This window comes from Babylonia areolata, chromosome 1 (genome assembly GCF_041734735.1).
Source record: "Babylonia areolata isolate BAREFJ2019XMU chromosome 1, ASM4173473v1, whole genome shotgun sequence".
In the NCBI taxonomy this organism is placed as follows: domain Eukaryota; kingdom Metazoa; phylum Mollusca; class Gastropoda; order Neogastropoda; family Buccinidae; genus Babylonia; species Babylonia areolata.
The window spans coordinates 97,401,602-97,427,235 of record NC_134876.1 but is presented as its reverse complement, the minus strand read 5'-3'; the positions used below and the strand labels follow the sequence as shown (position 1 = coordinate 97,427,235).

The window sequence follows — 25,634 nt, the reverse complement described above, 5'->3', positions numbered from 1 at the left end:
CCATAATCTCACTCAGGACAAAACAGCTAAATAAAACAAATGACAGACATTATATGCACAATTAAAAGCTATTTTGCCAACACTAACCATAAGTCAGATCACAATGGGCGACCATTGGAAGCAGCAGATCATTCTTCCCCCGCAATAACTTTTTTCTCTTTCAAGTCATACACACATAATGCAAGTGGAATCACTACTGACACAAACATTTATCAAACCTACTGACTATGCTTACAGTGACTGCAATGGTGTTTAAAAAAAAAAGAAAAAAAAAGAAAGAAAAACAATTATCACCATCACCAATAACAAAGAACTAAATATTTGTTAGAATCAAACAACTAAAAAAGAAAGGTCTCCTTGGCAAGATTGTGGGGTGGGAATATTTTTAAAGACTGGACACCCCCGAAAGCGGAGTATGGCTGCCAACATGGCAGGGTAAAAACGCTCATACACGTAAAATCCCACTCGTGTACATATGAGTGAACGTGGGAGTTGCGGCCCACGAGAGAAGAAGAAGAAAGACTGGGCACAAAAGAGCAAAATACAAAAGTAGCCCATGAGTTCTCTTGAAATCCAGGGACTTTTCCAGACCCTGGAGGACAAAACATTGCCAGAGTGTCAGCGAATCGATTGCGATCGCACCTTAATTTTAGTACGATTCCCCAATCGAGCTACATAATTATGTGACCTGGTTGGAGATGTAATTTGACAACAAACAAGAACGCCAGAGAATCGACAGAGAGGCAGAAAATACGAAAAAACTTAGCCGTATGAAGAGCACAGGAGCAGGAGTCATGATGGCTGCTGGAAAAAGAGGGCGCTAGCCATGGGGACAACGGGGAGGTTACCTACTTCCGGGAGGTTATCGGCCGTAGTACTTTTGTTTTCTCCGCATAGGCGGATAGTAGTTTGCACAGGAATGTCAGACCCCTGCCGGAGTCTGCACTAGTTGGGTCACGGTTAAGTATGTGTAATTAAACATTGATTTCCAAGACTTATCCAGACCTGGAAACAGTTTTCCTATTTTCCGCAGATTTTCCCAGGCGTCTATGACAAGGAACTCCATGACATTTAGACAGCAGCGAGAAGAGCAGGAGGGAATGAAGGGGCAGGGGGGAGAGTGACAAAGATGACAGCGAGACTTCTGACCCTTCTCTCAATTTGACCCTTTCTTTCCTTTGACATGAGAAACGCTGAGTAGGCAGCAACAGAATAATCAACGTCACATTACACAAACAATGACAATGATTTTAAATGAGTTTATTTCCAAACACTCACCCTGTCATTCCACTATCAAACACACTTCTGTCTGTCATTCAAATGAAACACCAAGTAAAAATGGCTTTTTTCTTATAAAAAAACGAAAAAGAAAAAAAAAAGAAAAGAAAAAAAGAACCTACTGATTTACTTTTGACACAATCAATGCAGGCATTAGCTGATAAAGAGGAAAATTATGATGACTTTTGTTGATGCTGGTTGTTTGCTGCAATCAGTACACACAAAATGGGTTTAAATTCATTCATCATCATCATCACTGTCGTCTTCGTCATCATCATCATCGTCGTCGTCATCATCATCATCTTCATCATCGTCTTCATCGTCATCATCTTCTTCATCATTTCCACCTCCAATGTCAGCACCTTCATCGTCGCTCTCATCGTCGTCGTCCTAGGGGAAAAAGAAACAAACATAAAATATCAATTATAAAAGTAAAAAATGAAGCCTGCTTTTTCTCTCTCTCTCTCTCAGTCACACACAGCAGTTGTCTTATGCATATGCATGTTAAAAAGTACAATCAAAGCGATTTCGCACCAGTCATTCTCACGCACACATAACTCTAAAACTCGAGAAACTGAAGACAAGGAAGAGGCAGGCAAGGGAGGCTATTTTGGGAAGAGGTGGGTTTTAAGGCCAGACTTCAAAGAGCTGAGCGTGGAGACTTGATGAAGCGAAAGAGGAAGTTCATTCCAATTGCAAGGTCCACAGACAGAGAAAGAACGGCGGCCAACAGTTGAGAGTTTGAATTTGGGTATGCGTAAATAGAGTGGATCTGAAGCTGATCGTAGTGAGCGAGATGGAGTGTAAAGGTGAAGGCAGCCACAGAGATAGGAAGGGGCTGATCTGTGAATACATTTGTAGCATAGAGTGCTGATCTTGTACTTTATTCGGTGTGAGACAGGGAGCCAGTGGAGATGTTGCAAAAGAGGAGTGATGTGCTCAGATCTTTTCTTTCTGAGGACGAGTCGGGCAGCAGATTTTCGTATGCGCTGAAGGGACTGAATGGATGAAGCAGGCAAACCAGACAATAGAGAGTTACAGTAGTCAAGGCGATAGAGAATGAGAGAAACGACAAGTCTAGATGTTGCGTCAGTGGACAGATATTTCCGGATGGAACTGATGCGCCGCAGTTGACAGTAGCAGGACTGACTTGTCTGACTGATAAATGTTTGCGTTGTTGTCAGTCAATCCTTTGTCTTTCATGATACAGCATGTCTTGGGAAAGTCCTACCTGGTGGAGCCCATCCCTTTCATCCCCTATCAAGTTACATGTGTACAATACGTGCTATTCTGTTTAGGTAAGCAAACTATGTGTTTCTGTGAACTGTCCCATTGTATCAGCCTTCCTTTTTGGCCCTCACAATTAAACCTGTGTCAGTGTCAGTGTCTCAGTGACACACACACCCTGCACAGTCCGACATCATATATACTAGCTACTAACTTTCTCACTGTAGCTGGAATTCCACTTCACAAAAGTAAGAAAACAAACATAGTTTGTTCATGTTTATACTGTACTGCTCCGACTCATACAATGTTACAATTATTTATTTTTTTAATGTTATATGTATTTTCAAAAAGTTCAATAAAGAAAAGTATTTGCTATATCAATGTTTTTTGGCGTGTGTGTGTGTGTGTTTTTTTTTTTTTTATGTATGACATTCTTGTATCGCATCATCACCACCTCTCTAGTTTGAAAACCCATCTCCCTGTTCAGTATAAGTATAAAAAAAAACAACCCAAAACAAAAAAACAACAACAACAACAAAAAAAAAAACCCAACAAAAAACAATTTCCTGTAAACTTCAGAGCAGACATTGCAAAAAACAAAACAAAACAAACAAACAAAAAAAAACATCGACGAACTCTGCATTGCTACATCAACATATTGTTTTGACAAATGAATGGAAATAAAATGCAATAGCGCTATATGTCTATAATAATTATGAACAATCAAAAGACTATATTATAAGAATTTGTTTCTCTAAAACTGCTCAAGAATTACAAGTCTGTATTTACTGATGTATATCTCTGTGCTGAAGTTACACACACACACATACACATATATGGTTAACATCTGGGGTTGTTTGTTTTATGTGTGAGTTTTCTTCTTCTTTTTTTTTTTATGGATGTGAAACATGGCTATTCATACTTACATCATCATCATCTTCATCGTCATCATCATCATCATCGTCCTCCTCCTCCTTCACTTCCAACTTGGCTTTCTTTGCAGGAGGCTGGCTCTTCTCCTTTTTCTCTGTTTTCACAAACAACATTCACCATCAGTTTCAGTTTCAGTAGCTCAAGGAGGCGTCACTGCGTTCGGACAAATCCATATACGCTACACCACATCTGTCAAGCAGATGCCTGACCAGCAGCGTAACCCAACGCGCTTAGTCAGGCCTTGAAGGAAAAAAAAAAAAAAAAAAAAAAAAAAAAATATACACACATATATATATATATATATACACACACACACACACACACATAGAAAAGCGTACATACATAAATAAATAAAGGTTGTGTCATCTGAACAAATTAAACATACAGACGCAACATGCTTTCTTCTTTCAAAAGAACAGATATGTTGCTGTCTACATATAAGACCACTACTTCCTTTGACAAACAAAACATAAAAAAAAAAAATTCAGCAGTCATTTGATTTCTCTTACTTGACACTGTGGCCTCAACATCGATGCTAGGCTGAGAATGCAAACATTGACAGCAGTCGAATCATCAATACTCTTCTTGTTTATCATTATGACGTATGCCTTATAATATACTGCACCTGGAGTATTATCAACATGAGAATTAAATTTTTTTTTTTTTTCAATTTGGAGGATGCACCTTTCCATCCTTGTAGTCAGTAAATCATGGTATATTTAACCCCTTTACTGCTGAACTGTGGTGAAATGAGGTCAGTGTGGTGTGACTTTGAAGTGCACTTTTTATTTTGTGTGTGCCTATCTGTGGTGCAACTGATTCTGTGTGCCTATCAGTGGTGTAACTGATTCTGTGTGCCTATCAGTGGTGTAACTGATTCTGTGTGCCTATCAGTGGTGTAACTGATTCTGTGTGCCTATCAGTGGTGTAACTGATTCTGTGTGCCTATCAGTGGTGTAACTGATTCTGTGTGCCTGTAACTGATTCTGTGTGCCTATCAGTGGTGTAACTGATTCTGTGTGCCTATCAGTGGTGTAACTGATATTTTGTGCGACTATCAGTGGTGTAACTGATTTTGTGTGTGCCTATCAGTGGTGTAACTGATTCTGTGTGCCTATCAGTGGTGTAACTGATTCTGTGTGCCTATCAGTGGTGTAACTGAATCTGTGTGCCTATCAGTGGTGTAACTGATTCTGTGTGCCTATCAGTGGTGTAACTGATTCTGTGTGCCTATCAGTGGTGTAACTGATTTTGCTGAACAAACGTAATGCATTCCCATGAGGAAGAACAAATTCAGACTGGTGACTGACATCATGATCTGTAACAAATCCAGACTGGTGACTGACATCCTGATGTGTAACAAATCCAGACTGGTGACTGACATCCTGATGTGTAACAAATCCAGACTGGTGACTGACATCCTGATGTGTAACAAATCCAGACTGGTGACTAACATCTGATCTGTAAGTTCTGTCCTACTTAAAGACCTGACAGTCCTTCACTGAGGAGCATGCTTGTCAGCAGCACTCAAGGAGTTAATTCCAAACAACATTACTGATTCCCACCTGCCCTCTGCCATATCAAACTTACTTTCTTTCTTGGCCTTTTTCTCTGCCTTCTTCTTGTCCTTCAGCGTCTGGTCGGGTCGTTTCTTGGCGTAGAGCACCACCAGACTGTGACTGTTGACCTTTGCCCCCTGACCCTTGCTGTGGGCCGCCTGGCACTGCTCCGCTGTAGCGAATGCTGCGAAGGCATACCTGGGGCGTGGGGGGAACAGGTCAGGTCAGTGAGGTCACACACCCTTCATTGTTGCACAGACATGCAGTCAGAATCATAAACACTAGAGGAAAAAAAAAAAAAAAAAATCCCACTTGGTTCAATATACTGAGTTCTTACAGCTGCAACCAAATTCAGACTGGTGATTGATTCCCACCTGCCCTCTGCCATATCAAACTTACTTTCTTTCTTGGCCTTTTTCTCTGCCTTCTTGTCCTTTTTTTTTTTCTAATTATAATTATTATTATTATTTATTTATTTATGTAAGCTTATCTATTATTTATTCACCTTTATTTATTTCTATTTATTTATTTATTTATTTAATTTTATTTTTATTTATTTATTTATTTTATTTTATTATTATTTTATTATTATAATTTTATAATATATATTATTATAATATTTTTAAATTATTTTTTTTTTTTTTTTTTTTCTCAAGGCCTGACTAAGCACGTTGGGTTACGCTGCTGGTCAGGCATCTGCTTGGCAGATGTGGTGTAGCGTATATGGATTTGTCCGAACGCAGTGACGCCTCCCTGAGCTACTGAAACTGAAACTGAAGCAACCAAACCTTATTTCACACTTTTCCAAGCCGCCACACTGAAAACTTTCCCTACATAACCAGGGCTCAGCATTAACGGCTGCCTGACTGCCCGGGGCAAGTAGATCATCATGTTGGGCAAGCTAAGCATTTTCTTTACTTGCCCAAGTGGGCAATATATTTACATATATATATTTAAGACTAGTGAGTTTTATTAAGTCAATTTTTTTTAAAAGACTGGTGGTGCTCCTGATCGTGATCATTAGCTGTTTTCTTTGTGATTCACTGCCTTCTGCTGGCATAGTGTATTTGTATTTCTCTTTTCGTCACAACAGATTTCTCTGTGTGAAATTCAGACTGCTCTCCCCACGGAGAGTGCGTCGCTACACTACAGCGCCACCCTTTTTTTTTTTTTTTTTTTTGTATTTTTTCTGCATGCAGTTCATTTGTTTTTTCCTATTGAAATGGATTTTTCTACAGAACCGTTTTGTTGTGGTGGGTTCTTTTATGTGCGCTAAGTGCATGCTGCACACGGGACCTCAGTTTATTGTCTCATCCGAATGACAGAATGTGCTTATATCACAGACTGACACAAGCTTACAGTTGAGCCAACACCAAAAGTCAGACCTGTATAATCAATGGTTTCTCCATTGCAATGGGAAGTCATTTACAATATTACAGCTCGATCTTTTGTGAAGGACTATGACCCTCAAACCAGGAGGCAAGATTGCACTGGCTCTTGGTGCTGAAACCTTGGAGGATACCTGGCCTTTGGGAACCATCCCAAAACCGACTGTCCTAAAACCCTCTTGGCTGAGAGAGTGGGGATTAATTTGGGCAAGACTGTCCATATAATCAAATTCTAGCCCAGATAGTCAGGACAACAGTTGCCTCCTCTGCTGTTCTGATGGTCATAGTCGGGACAGCAGTTGCTTCCTTTGCTGTTCAAGTGGTCACAGTTGGACACGACTATGATACAAACAAAACGTGACTGACCCAATGGGCAGGCCGTCCTTCTTCCTCTTGGGCACGGTGATGTCCTGAGCCTTGGGGAACAGCTTGTACAAGTCCTGGTCCTTCACGTCACTGCCAAACCCTGTGATGTACAGCCTCAGGGGGTCCGTGTCCACTGCACAGCACACACCACAGGGGCTCTTTACGTCCTTTGTCTTAGCACCAATGTGTTGGAGTGTGTGTGTGTGTGTGTGTGTGTGTTGTGTATGTGTGTGTTGTTTGTGTGTGTGTGTTGTGTGTGTGTGTGTGTGTTGTGTGTACATGTGTGTGTGTGTGTGTCTGTGCGTGTGCGTCTGCGCGCGTGCGCGTGTGTCTGTGCGTGTGTGTGTGTGTGTGTGTGTGTGTGTGATGTACAGCTGCAGGGGGTCCGTGTCCACTGGGCACAGGACACATCACAGGGATTGTCTGCAGCATTTCTCTCAGCACCAGTATGTTGGTGTGAGTCACACCACAGGGATACTTTACCTCCTTTCCCTCAGATACAATATGTTGGAGTGAGTGTGTGAGTGAGAGTGTGAGTGTGTGAGTGAGAGTGTGAGTGCGTGTGAGTGAGAGTGTGAGTGAGCGTGCGTGCGTGCGTGCGTGTGTGTGTGTGTGTGTGAGTGTCAGTGTGCATGGTGTTATGTTGTGCGTGTTTAATATTTGATCCTAATTATTTTTGTTACCTCTGCATGACTCGGTGTGTGTGTGTGTGTGTGTGTGTGTGTGTGCGCGCGCGCATGGTGTTCTGTTGTGTGTATTTAATATTTGATCCTAATTATTTTTGTTACCTCTGCATGACTCTTTGTTTATGTGTGTGTGTGTGTGTGTGTGTGTGTGTGTGTGTGTGTGTGTGTGTGTGTGTGTGTGTGTCTGTGTGCGAGTGTGTGCGTTGCAAAACTGTCTTAGTCATTTATCGGTCTTCTAGCACACAGAATAAAAATGTCTGATAGATTCTTCATGTACTGGTTTGCCGATGATTAAATCCTTTGCTGATACTGGTGGGGAAAACATGTGGAAACCCTGTACCCAGAGTACTGAGTACATGGCATTACTGTAACGGTTACTTTAACCCTTGAGAGCTTTGGCCTGGTGAAATGAGACCATGCCGCAATTCTAAGTGCTATTACTGCTTTCTGTGTACTCTTAAGGTCACAGCCCTTGACTAGCCAGCGAACTTGTAAACAACAATCAAGGGACTGACTCACTGGAACTTCAGTGTATGGTCTACCTCTCACAATTCTACACCTCACAAGGTCTACATAACACACTTTCAAACTAAACCTAGACACAATCCCCTGCACTGCGTTCTGGAATGAAAGATGTACTGGTCGAAAAGGAGGAGCAAAGGAACGGGAGGAAGGTTCCAGTCTCCGAAGACAGACCAGATTACTGTCCCACTGTGTTATTCACACCCAGACATCGTCAGCCTGGCTGTGCCAAGATGAGTGGGAGGGGCACTGTTCAGCTGTGCCATATCTTTTTATTTGTAAGTTTACACCTGTAAGTTTGCACCTGTTAGTCTACACCTGTGCTTTGCTCTGAGCACCTGACTGACACCTCTGAAGCTCAAGAACTGACCGTGACGCTGATCAGAGAATGGGAAGACAGTTTGCTGATAAATCAGTAAGATTTTTTCTTCTTTTTTCAAAGTTTGATGACAGATTGACACAAGCAACCAAACCTACACATGTATATACACAAACAGATACACTGTGCACAAACCACAAACTGCAAATGCATGTTCTTATCAAAAAGGAGACAAAATCAAAGAGGTGTGAAAGATGTACTGGTCGAAAAGGAGGAGCAAAGGCAGGAAGGTTCCAGTCTCCGAAGACAGACCAGATTACTGTCCCACTGTGTTATTCACACCCAGACATCGTCAGCCTGGCTGTGCCAAGATGAGTGGGAGGGGCACTGTTCAGCTGTGCCATGTCTTTTTATTTGTAAGTTTACACCTGGAAGTTTACACCTGTGCTTCACTCTGAGCACATGACTGAAGCCTCTGAAGCTCAAGAATTGACTGTGATGTTTTTATCAGAGAATGGGAGGACAGTTTGCTAGTAAGTCCTGAAGATATGTCTTTTTGTTGTTGTTGTTGTAAGTTTCATTATACATGGGAAATACAAACCCAGTGTGAAGACCTATTTTTGTCATACATGAGTACAGTCATGGTCAACATTACATCATTGATGTAGTGAAGAAAACAGAAGAAGAAGAAGAAAAAAAAAGAAAAAAAAAAAAACAGAAAAGAAAAGAAACCAATACTGCAATGTATTGTAATGAAGGGAAAGATATGTAGAACATGGAAGGCAAATGACTGACATAAAAACAAGAACGAAAATGGGCCACGCTCAGTGAACCCAAGTGCGTCTACTCATGCCCAAACACAAACACAAGCATGCAAACACACACGCATACAGATACACAACACACATGCCACAAACTAAAAAGACATACATAAAAAAAGACTAAAAGGAGACAAAATCAAAGAGGTGTGAAAGATGTACTGGTCGAAAAGGAGGAGCAAAGGCAGGAAGGTTCCAGTCTCCGAAGACAGACCAGATTACTGTCCCACTGTGTTATTCACACCCAGACATCGTCAGTCTGGCTGTGCCAAGATGAGTGGGAGGGGCACTGTTCAGCTGTGCCATGTCTTTTTATTTGTAAGTTTACACCTGGAAGTTTACACCTGTGCTTTGCTCTGAGCACCTGACTGACACCTCTGAAGCTCAAGAACTGACCAGAGAATGGGAGGACAGTTTGCTGATAAATCAGTAAGATTTTTTCTTCTTTTTTCAAAGTCTGATGACAGATTGACACAAGCAACCAAACCTACACATGTATATACACAAACAGATACACTGTGCACAAACCACAAACTGCAAATGCATGTTCTTATCAAAAAGGAGACAAACTCAAAGAGGTGTGAAAGATGTACTGGTCGAAAAGGAGGAGCAAAGGGAGGAAGGTTCCAGTCTCCGAAGACAGACCAGATTACTGTCCCACTGTGTTATTCACACCCAGACATCATCAGCCTGGCTGTGCCAAGATGAGTGGGAGGGGCACTGTTCAGCTGTGCCATATCTTTTTATTTGTAAGTTTACACCTGGAAGTTTACACCTGTGCTTTGCTCTGAGCACCTGAAGCTCAAGAACTGACTGAGACACTGATCAGAGAACGGGAAGACAGTTTGCTGATAAATCAGTAAGATTTTTTTTCTTTTTTCAAAGTCTGATGACAGATTGACACAAGCAACCAAACCTACACATGTATATACACAAACAGATACACTGTGCACAAACCACAAACTGCAAATGTATGTTCTTATCAAAAAGGAGACAAAATCAAAGATGTGTAAAAGATGTACTGGTCGAAAAGGAGGAGCAAAGGAAAGGCAGGAAGGTTCCAGTCTCCGAAGACAGACCAGATTACTGTCCCACTGTGTTATTCACACCCAGACATCGTCAGCCTGGCTGTGCCAAGATGAGTGGGAGGGGCACTGTTCAGCTGTGCCATATTTTCTTATCTGTTAAGTCTACACATAAGTCTACACCTGTGCTTTGCTCTGAGCACCTGACTGATACCTTTGAAGCTCAAGAACTGACCGTGATGCTGATCAGAGAATGGGAGGACAGTTTGCTAATAGATCAGGAAGACGTTTTTTTAATTTCAAGTATTATAATACACCCACACAAGCAACCAAACCCACACACATATACACACACACATACAGATACACAGCGCACATGCAACAAACTATGAATGTATGTTCTTATTTAATAATAAGCCAAAAAAGGGGACCAAAAAAAAAAAAGGAAAAAAAAAAAAAAAAGTGTGAAAGATGTACTGGTCGAAAAGGAGGAGCAAAGGGAGGAAGGTTCCAGTCTCCGAAGACAGACCAGATTACTGTCCCACTGTGTTATTCACACCCAGACATCATCAGTCTGGCTGTGCCAAGATGAGTGGGAGGGGCACTGTGCGCTCTGTATAAGCTCTGACTTTTCACAAGGTTCCAGTAGATACAATCAAACAAAATTCCATATCTTGTCCGAACCTGACTGAAAATCTTCCATTCCAAACTTGAAGCCAAACTGAACACAAAATTAGTCTACTATACCTTTTAGGAAACAGACTGGCAGAATCTCAGAATCAATGTTCAACTTCCATCACATTCATTTTTTCGATTAAAAAAAAAGTACTACTTTGTTTAATAGTACTTGTCAAGGGATTTTTTTAAGTGTGTGTGTGTGTGTGTGTGTGTTCTTCAGTTTAACGTCTATCCACATATTGTGATTTTAGATGAAAAAAGAAATCCATGTACAGAGGAGTGAGAGCCTAGAACAAAGTTTACTGTAAAACGTTATTAAATCAAAACTCCAACTAAACTTTCAGAAATCTTTAACAGCAGTACAAAATTAACAACATCAGAAACCTACATAGAAAGGGCTTTAAGGCCTCACATTCAAAAAGAACATGCATATTTGAAAGCAGTCATCCATTGTAGTATAAGAGTGTGTGTGTGTGTGTGTGTGTGTGTGTGTGTGTGTGTGTGTGTGTGTGTGTGTGTGTGTGTGTGTGTGTGTGTGTGCATGGTGGTGTGTGTGTGTGTGTGTGTGTGTGTGTGTGTGTGTGTGTGCGCGCGCGCGCGCGTGCGCTCTCGTTTGTGCGTGTGTTGGTGCACGTGGGTTGGTGTGTACATGTTGGTGTGTGTGTACGTGTGAGTTAGTGTGTGTGTGTGTATGAAATTGTGTGAGTGTGTGTGTGTGTGTGTGAGTGTGACTCTCTGTGTGTGTATGTGTGTGCATGCGTGTGTGTGTGTGTGTGTGTTTTGTACGTGTGTGTTATGCATGCGTGTGTATGTGTGCAGGCGCATGCCTGCCTGCCCTGTTACCTGATTCCTTCTTGGGGTTAGCGGCGAGGAAGGAGCTCTTCTGTCCCACATAGTCCACAACCAGCTCCGTGCTCTTCACCTTCACACCCTGCAGAGACTTGTAGTGCTTGTCCGCCTGCGCCTCAGACATGAACTCCACAAAGGCAAACCTGCAGCACACAACCAGGATGCTATGTGTGGGATTTCCCTGTCGCCCCCTCACACACACACACACACACACACAGACACTCTGACATACACACACACACAGACACACACACAGAGACACTCTGACATACACACACACACTCTCTGACATACACATACACACAAACCTAAACAAGAAAATAAAAAAAATAAAAAAAGTACAATGTGTCAACCAGAAAGATCAAAATATCTGAAATTGCATCAGAATGCACAGAATGAGAAAGTTTTTTTTGTTTCTTTCTGTCTTCTTTTTCTTCTTTTGTTCTTGTTTGTCACAGATCATTCTTGAGAAAAAAAAAAAAAAAAAAAAAAGCGAGAGAGAGAAAGAAAAAATTGCACAAGAATTGTAAGCATCTGTGAAGTTGACTGTACACTTTCAAAATTTTGCTGCAATTTGTTCAATCATAAACCAGTTTTGCAAACTCAGAAATAATAAAAACAAAACAAAACAAAACAGCAACATGATGCTTAAGTAAAGTATCTGCAGAGAGAGAGAGAGAGAGAGAGAGAGGGAGAGAGAGAGAGATTGGATGTACACGCCCATCCTCCATCAGTCACTTGAACTGTGAATAAAACCATCACCAATGTCTTTATATGCTGCAGTATGCATGTGTCACAATGTTGGTATAAGCCGATAGAAGATGGATTAAATCATTATTCAAGTGGTAACTTGGTGTGATAGCACTGTGCACAACAATGTGTCAGGGGGTGAGAGGTGTGTGTGTGTGTGTGTGGAGTTTTCAAGTATATGTATGAGCATGTACGCTAGCAAGTGTGCTGTGTCAGTGTGTATATCTGTACATGGGAAGAAGAAAGTGTGTGTGTGTGTGTGTGTGTGTGTGTGGGAGGGGGGGGGGGGGGGGTAATACATGCTAGTATGTCTTCACACTGTATTTTTTGTATTTTCAAGCTTGCAAAGAAAGTTTCCTTATTTTCAAGGACACACTCAAGTGTGAAGTCTGCAACAACAACAAAAAAAAAAAGGCCCCAAAGACTGACCCCATCTTCTTCCTCTTCTGCTTCTTGCCGTGCACGTGGATGCGGAGTCTCACGTCCTTGATGTCCTTGGACAGGTCCTTGATGTCCTTGGTGGTGGTCCCTGCCGGCAGGTTCTTCAGGAACAGAGTGCGCTTGTCACGCTCCTCTGCACAGCACAACACACTTCTGTACCACCCTGAGTTCATCTCTTCAATTCTTAACCCTTTCACTTCTGGAACAGAGTGCGCTTGTCACGCTCCGCTGCACAGCACAACACACTTCTGTACCACCCTCAGTTCATCTCTTCAATTCTTAACCCTTTCACTTCTGGAACAGAGTGCGCTTGTCACGCTCCGCTGCACAGCACAACACACTTCTGTACCACCCTGAGTTCATCTCTTCAATTCTTAACCCTTTTACTTCTGGAACAGAGTGCGCTTGTCACGCTCCGCTGCACAGCACAACACACTTCTGTACCACCCTCAGTTCATCTCTTCTTCTTCTTCTTCTGCGTTCGTGGGCTGCAACTCCCACGTTCACTCGTATGCACATGAGTGGGCTTTTACGTGTATGACCGTTTTCACCCCTGCCATGTAGGCAGCCATACTCCGTTTTTGGGGGTGTTCATCTCTTCAATTCTTAACCCTTTCACTTCTGGAACAGAGTGCGCTTGTCATGCTCCGCTGCAGAGCACAACACACTTTTGTACCACCCTGAGTTCATCTCTTCAATTCTTAACCCTTTCACTTTCACTTCTGGAGCAGAGTGCGCTTGTCACGCTCCGCTGCACAGCACAACACACTTATGTACCACCCTGAGTTCACCTCTTCAAGATACATCTCTTGTGTGCTATTTGTAATTGATGCAGATTTGCAAGGACAGATTGGAAGAACAGGCTATGCCTAAAATCTTAATCCTTGAATAAAAACGTTTTGAGTTCTGAGTTATTCAATTCTTAGATAATAATAATAATAATAATAATGGTATTTATAAAGCGCTGAATCTTGTGCAGAGACAAATCAAAGCGCTTTCGCACCAGTCATTCACACGCATGCATAACTCTAAAACTGTAGAAACTAAAGACAAGGAAGAGGCAGGCAAGGGAGTCTATTTTGGGAAGAGGTGGGTTTTAAGGCCAGACTTGAAAGAGCTGAGTGTGGAGACTTGACAAAGCGAAAGAGGAAGTTCATTCCAACTGCAAGGTCCAGAGACAGAGAAAGAACGGCGGCCAACAGTTGAGAGTTTGAATTTGGGTATGCGTAAATAGAGTGGATCTGAAGCTGATCGTAGCGAGCGAGATGGAGTGTAGAGGTGAAGTCAGCCACAGAGATAGGAAGGGGCAGTTTTGTGAATACATCTATAACATAGAGTGCTGATCTTGTACTTTATTCGGTGTGACCCTTTTTACTTCTGGAACATTTGTGATCACAAAAGCAGGACAACGTCTCTCAGTACTGAGGTCAAAGAGGGCAAATTCCATTCAACATCAGATTTCTGTTTACCACAGATGTAGCATCACTTTTACTTTCGACATTTGAATCAAAGATTGACTTTTTTGTCTGACAAGGAAACCTAATCGACAGAATATCTGAAAAAAAAAAAAAAAAAAAAAAAAGTGTGGGAAAAACCTCAGATTCACAATCCATATTCATTTTCCATCACAAAAAACATTTACTTCTGTATCTTGTATAGTTTTTGTGCTAGATTAAAAAAAAAAAAAAAAAAAAAAAAAAAGTGTATTACCCCTGAATCCTCAAAATTCCCTGGCAAGGGGATAGCACTTAAAAAAAAAAAAAAAAAAAATTCCCTGGCAATCAACGGATGAAGGCTCTTGCCCCTGAAATCATTCTGACAATTTTTAAACATAACACATGCAAGAAAGTAGATGTGTGAATGCTATTTTTGTTTGTGAGGAAAGGTTAGTAATATACTATTGTGATCTGAAAAACAATGTCAAACAGACATGAATTTTCTCTCAACCATCTTTCTTTTTACAGATCTGGCTTAGTCTTAGAAATAGTCTTAACAAATCGTAAACCAAGAAAGTTCAAGTCTGTAAGCAATAATTGTCAAGTCTGTACACATTTTAGTGAATGACGGGTTGTTGAGAAATGTTCCCCAAACATTCACTTGCAGAACTGTTCCTTTCCTCTGCTGTTTCTGATGGCTCAGAACGGTTGAGTACAGAAAGTGGAAAACATGTCTCAGCACAATCTGAGGTCAGAGAGGGCAAGTTCCATTCATCATGGCCATCACACATCATTTATTGACCATAGATGTCACACTGCGTTGACCAGTCATATTCAAGGTAACACATTCATGTATGCAGAGATTTCTATGTGCCAGTTTCAAGAAACATAGAACCACTAAAAGAAAATCAATACATTTTTTGTTTAAGTCTAAGCAATTTTTTCATGTAAACAGAAGTTTGATGTTTATAAAAATGATTTGACTATCATCCCCACAGATCCAACTTCAAAGTGTTCTGGAGTTAGAGTCCGGTCCTTCCATTTCTGAACCACCAGACATTTGCCAACATGCATGCAACAGCTGAAGACGTCTCAGGATGGCCAGACTGATAGGTTCTGTTGTTGTCAAAAATGATTTTTGAAGCTAAGTTGGGGGCAGGAGTAGAATCTAATTCTAAACCCAACAATGTCACATGGAAAAGAGATTACCTCAATACTTTCTGTTACAACACTGAACGGTTGGAGACAAACCCTGAACCAGGGCTATAGAAGTCGGTAACATAAAAACAATATGTGTACGTACACATACGTCTGCACAATAACATCAGTGTATGTGGATTTTTGTGTTGTTCTGTTTCTCAAATATTTCAAGCGACTACAGTTTAGGTCTACCATGATCCTCCTTTTCTGTTCTCTCAATTCCACTGCCTTATTTCAAAATTAACACACAACTTTAGCGTTTCAACTGAGCAAGTTATAATATTGCACTTTATTTCTCACCTTTTCGCTGGGCATCACCACTGGTATCTGGAAAAAATCAAAACAAAAACAATATAACAATATTCACAGAAGAATATTAAAGAAAGACATTTGTGAATCAATTTCAAGCTCTAATGTAGTCTACATTTTTTAAATTTTAAAATAAAACAATATGCATGTGTTCAATACTGCACTGCACTGTACGCATACATGAAATAGATGTGCAATTCCAGAATTAGACAACACACACACACACACACAAACCCAACAAAACCAGAGCAGAATTCAACAAGCTGTTTTCTCTTTTTACATTTTGCTATTAGTTGAACAGTACTATTTCTGGAAAAAAAAAAAAAAAAAAAAGTCCCCTTTTACCTCTCATTTATTTTACCAGTTATGGGGAGAAAATTAAAAAATTCTACAAGAGAACTCAAACAGGCAAATGCACGCACACACACGCACAGACACACACAATCACCCACCCACCCAAAAACCCACTCACCAGGCCCCACTGCCTTGGTCCCTTCCTGTTTCTCTTCTGCCTTCTTGGCTGGAGGCTGCTGTTGTTTCTGTGCTTTGGCCTCTGCCTTCTGTTTCTGTTTGCCACCCACCTCTGGCTGCTTCTGCTGAGCATCTGGTGAACGGACAGAGACAGTTTTGTGTGACAAAGTGTTTCACAGTCAGTCTTCATTCACTGACTTCTACCACTTAAAAGCTAAAGGTCCCAGAGCCTCTTACAGCCACAGGGGCAGTGAATTCATGTCCACTGTGTGTGGTGTTCAGCACTGAAAGGCAGGGCCCAGTCCTCTCCTTCTGCCGGGTTCATCTTCCTCAACTGAAGACAGGTACCTGTTCACACCTGGGTGGAGTGAGGAAGTCAGGTACCATTCACACCTGGGTGGAGTGAGGAAGTCAGGTACCATTCACACCTGGGTGGAGTGAGGAAGTCAGGTACCATTCACACCTGGGTGGAGTGAGAAAGTCAGGTACCATCCACACCTGGGTGAAGTGAGGAAGTCAGGTACCATTCACACCTGGGTGAAGTGAGGAAGTCAGGTACCATTCACACCTGGGTGGAGTGAGAAAGTCAGGTACCATCCACACCTGGGTGGAGTGAGGAAGTCAGGTACCATCCACACCTGGGTGGAGTGAGGAAGTCAGGTACCATTCACACCTGGGTGGAGTGAGGAAGTCAGGTACCATCCACACCTGGGTGGAGTGAGAAAGTCAGGTACCATTCACACCTGGGTGGAGTGAGGAAGTCAGGTACCATTCACACCTGGGTGGAGTGAGAAAGTCAGGTACCATTCACACCTGGTTGGAGTGAGGAAAATCAGAGTACAGTGCCTTTCCCAAGGCCACAACACCATGCCGAAAGAGGGCCCCCAATCCTGATCACTGGTGAACAGTGGATCAGAGGTACAACTCCGGATTCCCCCACAGCGCCTCCTAGTGACACTACACCTGTCCATAAATCTGCTTTTTGCATAGGAATGATAAAAAAGAAACTTAGCTACATTAACATTCAACAAAAGCTCACCCCACTGAAAAGGACACACACACTTCTACCACCACCAACAGACCCTATCAGAAATGCACCTGAACGAGCAAAATCATACCCCATGGAAAAGCACACACACCTGTCTTCGCTCCTTTCTCAGCCTTCTTCTCCTGCTTCTTGCTTGGTGCCGGTACAGGCTGAGCCTTCTGCTTCTCACCTGCAGCAGGTTTCTGAGCCTTGGCCTCTGACTTTTGTTTCTGTTTATTGCTGGCCTCTGGCTGCTGCTTCTGCTTCTTTTCCGACACCTTCCTGATCTCCTGAATCTGCTTCAGAATGGCGTCTGAGGAATATAAACCAATCATGTTAGAAGCAAAAAAAAAAAAAAACCAAAAAAAAAACCACACACACACAAAGACCTGAACCAAATTTTTTTTCATACATCTTCTATTTCACTGTGTCATGCATAACTGAAGAATTTGTATTTGAAAATATTTTTCATGAATCAATGTGCAGAATCAATTTTCAAATTTCATGTCTTTTATCTATATATTGTTTCTAAATAAACTCTTGGCTGAATGGTGCCGGTCGAGAGTTTAATAAAACAATTTTAAGACTTTTCCAGGACTGAAAATGGCTCACTCATTTTTCCAAGACTTTCCCAGACTTCCATGACTGCGTGAACCCTGATATATATAAACACACATACACCTGCTGTAAACAAAGGTAATGAAATAAGGATGAAAAGTATGGAACTTTACCTTCGTCAACCTCTTCACTGTCTTCTTCATCATCATCATCGTCGTCGTCATCATCATCAGACATCTTCATCATGTCACCAACATTCTCGTCGTCGTCATCTTCTTCATCATCGTCGTCATCTTCATCATCATCGTCGTCGTCGTCGTCATCATCTTCATCATCGTCATCAGCTGCTGAACTGACTTTCTTTGATGCAACAAGAGCAGCAGGCTTCTTCAGCTGAACCTCTGTAACAAAGGAAATTTTCTATCTAAAATTACGTTTAAATAACATACTTACCGTGACCCAACTAGTGCAGACTCCGGCAGGGATCTGACATTCCTGTCCTGTGCAAACTACTATCCACTTTTGTGGAGAAAACGGAAGTAACTACGGCTGATAACCTCCCGGAAGTAGGTAACCTCCCCTTTGTCCCGCTGGCTAGCGCCCTCTTTTTCCGGCAGCCATCACGTCTCCTGTTCCTGTGCTCTTCATACGGCTAATTTTTTTTTTTTTTGTGTGGTATTTTCTGCCTGTCTGTCGATTCTCTGGCGTTCTTGTTTTTTGCCAAAAAATAATGATAATTTAGTAGTATGTGTAATTAAATTAGCATTTCAAGCATGAAATACAAAAGAAGTTATGATTTTCTTTAAAGCTGAGAAGACCAGAAGCTCACTGCAGTACTACACAGCCTATATAAATTATTAAATATGTTATTTTCTATTAATAAAAGTGTATGTATAATGCATGTAACTGCAGAGCACTATGCCCTTTACAAAGACATTATAACATTAAAAGATTAAGATATATGATAAGTACAAAAACCAAAACAAAAAGAAATCAATGCAAAATACATCTAAAGCATAAAAGCCATACACACTCCCATCTATGAAATACCACACACAAGAGTTCAAACACAAGCGCACACGTGATATCATTTCATACATCCGCAAGCATGTGTGCAAGTAACATTCCGCACTGGACATGGGAAAGAACATCAGTGAAGATCAGAAAATGAGAGGAACCCGAAAGAAGAAATGATGAGGACAGTGACAGACCAGAACTAATGGAGGTCAGAGACAGACAGACAGAGCACAAGGACTAAAAAACGGAAACAGAATGCACAAGCACCGGTATGAAAACACACTTCTTTAAACTGAAGTAGATCACCCCTTAATATTCCACTGTTCTCATTGTTTACTGTTCTTTTGTTCATTTGTGTGTGTATGTGTGTGTAACTGTTTGTTTGTTCTTTTGTGTCTGCATGTGTGTGTAACTGTATACGCATAAGATTTAATGAAAAGATATTGAACATTTCAATAAGACAATGTTTTCCCATCATAACCTATTCATAGTTTTTTGTAATGTGGTAAAAAAAAAAAAAAAAATGTACCCCCCCCCCCCCCCCCCCCCCAAAAAAACAACAACAACAACATACACCTCACCTTCATCGCTATCCTCTTCATCATCATCGTCATCATCCATATCCTCTTCCATACTCTCTCCATCCTCCTCATCACTATCGTCAAAGTCAATGTTTTCAAAATCGAAGTCGTCATCATCCTCATCATCGTCGTCGTCATCATCCTCATCAGACGCAGGTTTCTGAGGGGTTTTCTTGGCTGAGGAGGCTGGTGTTTTGGCCTGCGGCGTCTTCTTCCCACCAGGCGTCTTCTTCCCCAGAGGGGTCTGGGGAGTTTTGGCAGGTGTGTTCTTTCCTTTGGTCATGGCGACCACCATGGGTGTGTTGGACTTTTTGGGCGTCTGGCCCCCCAGGCCAGGTGTGTTGGGCTTTTTGGGCGTCTGGCTGGCAAGGCTGGAGTCAAGCTTTCGCTTGTCACCTGCCTTTGGAGTGGCTGTGCGGGGGATAATACAGCAGGGAAGTGATGTTAAAAGAACCAATAGGATTCACTATGTCCATTAGCAAAGACTGAAAGTGAGAGAGACACTTTTAAATAGACAGAGAACAAGGTTGTGTAACAGAAGAGTTGTCTTTCTAGTCATACTCTTTTGATTCTGATTTACCTTCTTTTCTTTTTTTTTTTTTCTTGTCATGGGGAAAACATATACATTAGATCTTGCTAACAAGGAAAAAAGAAACACGCAATATAAGAACAAGTGACATGAGGTCAAGTTACCATCAGCATGGAATTAATGACACTTTTCTGAAGATCTTCATGTCTGACAGGCAACACAGTGAAACTTCAATCCTGACTGTATGGTTACCTCTGTACATTTAAGAATCATACTATAACTTACACATATATATCAGTGATATAGCCACACACAATACATACATGCATAACACTCACATTTTGCTTGAGTTGGTGTTTTCTGAAAAAGAAAAGCAAATATTAAAAAAATGTATAGTATTCACAGGAACACACTCACACACACATGTGAACACATACACTTGAATACACACAATAAAATACATTCAAAAGAAAGAGTCAAAGAGACATGTGCCATAGGATACTTCACAAACTACAGCAAGAAAAACACAGACACCCACACAATATCAAAGATAGCATTGTCTATCAAAACAAAAATATGCAGACAAAGAATTGTATTTGTATTTCTTTTTATCACAACAGATTTCTCTGTGTGAAATTCGGGCTGCTCTCCCCAGGGAGAGTGCGTCGCTACACTACAGCGCCACCCATATTTTTGTATTTTTTCCTGCGTGCAGTTTTATTTGTTTTTCCTATGGAAGTGGATTTTTCTGCAGAATTTTGCCAGGAACAACCCTTTTGTTGCCATGGGTTCTTTTACGTGCGCTAAGTGCATGCTGCACACGGGACCTCGGTTTATCGTCTCATCCAAATGACTAGCGTCCAGACCACCACTCAAGGTCTAGTGGAGGGGGAGAAAATATCGGCGGCTGAGCCATGATTCGAACCAGCGTGCTCAGATTCTCTCGCTTCCTAGGTAGACGCGTTACCTCTAGGCCATCACTCCAACTACTAGTCAATCCTACAAAGTTTTCAGTTCCCATTCCCACCCCTGTCTTCCACCACCACCATCTCAACTGTTCCCACCACCTCATCCAGTTACCACTCCCACACCAGTCTTCCACCACTACCACCTCCTTAACAGTTCCCACCCCATCACATCACATCACCAGCAGAGACCATTCCAACACAGACCAACTGGCGTTTCTCCCTGAACTGACCCCACTGCCAATGTGTGCTTCCCGTCCTGTGGTCCACTGTCTGGCATGAGTGGAGAGCCACCACCACACCCCACCACGTCAAAACTAAGTGTGAGCAATTATTGAAAAACTTGAACATTAAGATGTTTCACTTTGTGTGTGTGTGTGTGTGTGTGTGTGTGCGATACAGGTGTGACTTTCCTCTTACCCACTCAAACATGTTCCAAGTGCATTTCCTTTGCATGGGTTATGTCATCTTAATTATCATCGTCGATTTACTGACTCATAATGGTACCACTGCTGATACAGTTGAATCTCTAACGCAGTTTATTCAAACATAATATGATCTGAATCACTTTCAGGGAAACTAATGACCCACTGTCTCTCTCATGGGAGAAAGGTACAAACAGCCACAATTCACATCACTCAATGCCAACAGAAAAAGAGGGAAAAAAAGAACAAAATGTCCTAGGACATCAGCAACAAAAAGAACTCAAAACTTACCCCTCCATTCTGGAATTTTTTGAAGGCTGCTTCCATGGACATCTGAAATTCAGTTTATAAAAAAAAAAAAAAAAAAAAAAAAAAAAAAAAAAATCCATTACAATGATTGAATGAGGTTCATTTTTAATAAATGAATGATAAAAATCAAAATCTTTAGATTGAAATACTGAAACAAAACATCATTTAAAAAGTGAAAAGAACATATCAATCTTTATTCATTATGTAAACATGGGAAAGAGTGACTGATTCCCAAGATCAAAGAAACATGGTAATGTTCATCTAACCTAATATAAAATCCCCCAAGGCTGTGAACAGTGTCAGTGCTTCCTTAATCATTGTCACAACGAATCAAGATACCAATCATCATACATATAATGATATATCTATATCTCTCTCTCTGTGTATATATATATATATCTATATCTATAATGAAAATCGCAAACCCATTCACTTCAATTTCGTGTCACAAACAGAGCGTGACTAATGGCCAATACCAGTATCACCAACATGTGCAACAGTCAGGAACAGTCAACCTTGTTAGTTCCTGCAGCAACAGGCACACTGCTCAGTGTGATGGGTCTAGTGTAAGCCAGGCATACGCCCCATCCACTTTTCAGAAGTTTTCTTCTTTTCTTCTTTTTTAGTTTAACTAAAAAGCTGGTGGTGTACGTGTAGCACACATAATGGATAAGTCTGCATCTGTTGACACCTCCTTGAAACTGAAACGGATCTTGTGCACTACCAGTGTGAAATGTGTAACTTCACTGTGACACCATCACGTCCCTTTAGAAATTTACTGTCCTTTCTTATAATACATACTGATAAACTAAAAAAAAAAAACAAACCCAAAAAACCCAACAAAAACATCAACAACACCATCATCCCTCATTTACTCTGTACAATGACAATTAACAACAAGTTAATTAAAATAATCTTCAGAACAAAAACAAAAAAATCAAAGGCTATGCCAGTCTTGAATAAATGCAAATTCGTGTTTCCACATTTCTTCTAAGGAGAAGTCAAGAGCTTCCCCTTTTGAGGAAGCGTCTGGGTTTTGCGTTGGCTCCAATGTACCTTTTACCTACTTGTGTGCAAGCTGAATCGGTAGCATAAGAAGCACTGACTTGGAGTTATGTACCTTGTATATGAAGAGAGTTTACTCTCACACAGTCATAGCCTCATTGTTCTTTCATTCTGGAGAGAAAAAAAAAAAGCTAACAAAGCAATATCAACCATTACAATGACTGCTTAGTATTGTGCTGACCTGGTTGCCAGCCTTCTTGCTGGGTTTGTTCATGGCAGGAGCACTCTGTGGTGTCTTCTTGGTCTGTGGCTTCTGGCCCTTCTGGGGCTGTGGTGTCTGTAAGTAACACACAGCACGTCACACTTCTATCATATGTCAGTCAACAAAGCATCTCAACACTGACTAATGAACAGTTGTAAACATGTCACAAATAATATTCTTACTTATTTCATTAAATGAATGTAGAATACTAACTAAACTGTTTGTACATGTATACATGTGTATGCAGAAGTGCAGATATGTACATTAAACTAAAGTAGGACAATGTCATGTGGGAGAGACATCTAAGTAATCTAACTTCTGAAATTAATTTAAGAAAGTTTCTGTTTCTCTTTAATGATAGAAAGCATTTGCTGCATTTGTTTGGAACACATTTTCCCCCATGGACGCAAAATAGTGAAAGATATTCCACAACCTCAGACTATCATTATCAAATAATTAATATAAAAAGTTCAGCAATTCGTTTCTAAATAACTCATTCACACAATTTCTGAAACACTTGTGTTCATTCTTATACATTCTTAGAGAAATCTTTCAATCTTCTATCTTAAAAAAGAAAGAAAGAAAGAAAAAAGAAAAAAAGAACGTTCAACAAACTGACTGACTGAGCGTCAAGATATATGTGTGTGTCATGAGATCCTACAGTGACGCTGAGGCATTATATACATTTAGAAATAGAAATCAAAATGACATGTCAAATGTCTGTGTGCCATCAATTATGACAATGCCAATGTGGAGCCTAGCATCAGCAGTGTTGGTCAGAAAATCTTGCTAGTTGAGCAAGTTACCACTCAGAGCAACACTGCTGCGAGGTAAAGATAACATGTATTTCCCACCAAGCCTGTTTCTTTGCGCATGTATTTCTTGCCTTCACCACACGTATTCTCACCATTAGCACACGAGTATGTTTGCAAATAAGAAGCAGGTCTCTGGTCTATAGCCACTGCACCTGTTTTAAATGTGATGTCCCACTTCCCTGAATGCAGTCACTTCACCATTGTCATGACTGTGGCTGTTAACTGATAATTAATTTTGATGCTACACTGTCAATCAAATTAATAATACCCTACATATATCAACCCAACAGGAAAAGATGTTTTCAGCTTTTCCAGTTTTCATTTCACATAACGATATCTAATGTCACATATGACAGGCTTCAGAAACTTTATTTGTGACCGAATCTCCTGGTGGTGGTAGTTACCACGTCATGAACCACAAAAAAATAATCAGCAATTAAACCAAACAAAAACAAAACGGATGATGAAGACACTGCATGTCACTAAGGTTTAAAGATACATAACCGACATAGTAAAACAGTAAAACGATGCATGCAATCGTTTCTTTTGAACTGATACACCTGGACAATGAATACATATAATTACATCTACTGATTCGTATCTACAGCTAATAAAGAACATTCAACTATTTATCATATCATCAGTATTAAGCTATTTCACAAACCTTTGAGTTTTGTTTGCGCCCCATGTTTAATTTAATTGAGATGTTAACTGACGAGCACCGGCGATCTCTGAACACCAGCGATGACACACGTGGTAAACTCTACGGAAATTGATTCTCGAACAGATCGTATTCCAATGTGGTCCAATCTACTCGCGTTGAACTATGCAAAGATCGGTTCCCAATCTCCTTACTTCCGCTTCAAAATCACAAGCTGTGTTGCGCGAATCTCGGCAAGATTTGCATTTATTTAGAGATTTATTTCATGGTAAACGTCCAAAAATGCCCTAGCATTCCTGAAACTATGGCCATTAGCATTTAACTAAAAATGAATGATATTAGTATATTAAAAAAAAAAAAAATCACGTGCAAAAATTGGCCAAGAAGGAGTTGGGTCGACTGTTTTACTATATATAGATAGTTTCATCAAAGAAGATCCGCAACCTCTTTACTTGGACAAGTATTGTGTATGGTGAAATCATTGTAAACAATTGCACTGTAAATATTGATTTAAAAAAAAAAATGATATTCTATTTAATAATTAACAGTAGCAACAACTCTCTCTCTCCGGTAGTCCCCCCCCCCCCCCCCCCCTCTCTCTCAGGCTGTGTGTGCCAGTGTCAGTGTGTGTGTGTGTGTGTGTGTGTGTGTCTACTGAGCCAGAGCCGGATTGTTTAATTACTTCTCGTGATAGCCTGAGCCTGTTCTTCAATTCGTGTCAGCTGGCATTAGTTGTTCTTTATCATAGCCCCGCCCCCCTCCCGGCCTCACACACTTAAAAACAACAACCAAAGATGCTTTCTGTGCAGCCATTTAGTTTATTATTTGTATTTGTATTTCTTTTTACCACAACAGATTTCTCCATGTGAAATTCGGGCTGCTCTCCCCAGGGAGAGCGCGTCGCTACACTACAGCGCCACGCATTGTTTTTCAGTGTTTTTTTTTTTTCCTGCGTGGAGTTTTTATTTGTTTTTCCTATGGAAGTGGATTTTTCTACAGAATTTTGCCAGGAACAACCCTTTTCTTGTTGCCGTGGGTTCTTTTACGTGCGTTAAGAGCATGCTGCACACGGGACCTCAGTTAATCGTCTCATCCGAATGACTTATTAGCTCAGTATTTTGATACTTTTTTTCAGTTCAACGTCATGGTTCATTTCAACAGACCCTTTTCGTTTTTTCTTTCAAATACTGATTTTGCGTTTGTGATCATTGTGACAAATTTTCAA

The 25,634-nt window shown here is 40.9% G+C and overlaps 1 protein-coding gene across 1 annotated transcript; it reads right to left on the bottom strand.

The window, feature by feature from the left end:
* Positions 1-1,244: 1,244 nt before the first annotated feature.
* Positions 1,245-24,544, bottom strand: LOC143289935 (uncharacterized). The gene is made up of 15 exons (XM_076599198.1): positions 24,413-24,544; positions 22,913-23,008; positions 21,649-21,690; positions 20,306-20,327; positions 19,439-19,849; positions 18,014-18,241; positions 17,395-17,595; positions 16,257-16,388; positions 15,776-15,802; positions 12,828-12,972; positions 11,643-11,791; positions 6,752-6,884; positions 5,029-5,195; positions 3,432-3,532; positions 1,245-1,668 (listed from the first exon to the last, which is right to left on the bottom strand). The coding sequence occupies exons 1-15, from the start codon at positions 24,434-24,436 to the stop codon at positions 1,516-1,518; spliced, it is 2,031 nt and encodes a 676-aa protein (XP_076455313.1). The 5' UTR covers positions 24,437-24,544; the 3' UTR covers positions 1,245-1,515.
* Positions 24,545-25,634: the final 1,090 nt, after the last annotated feature.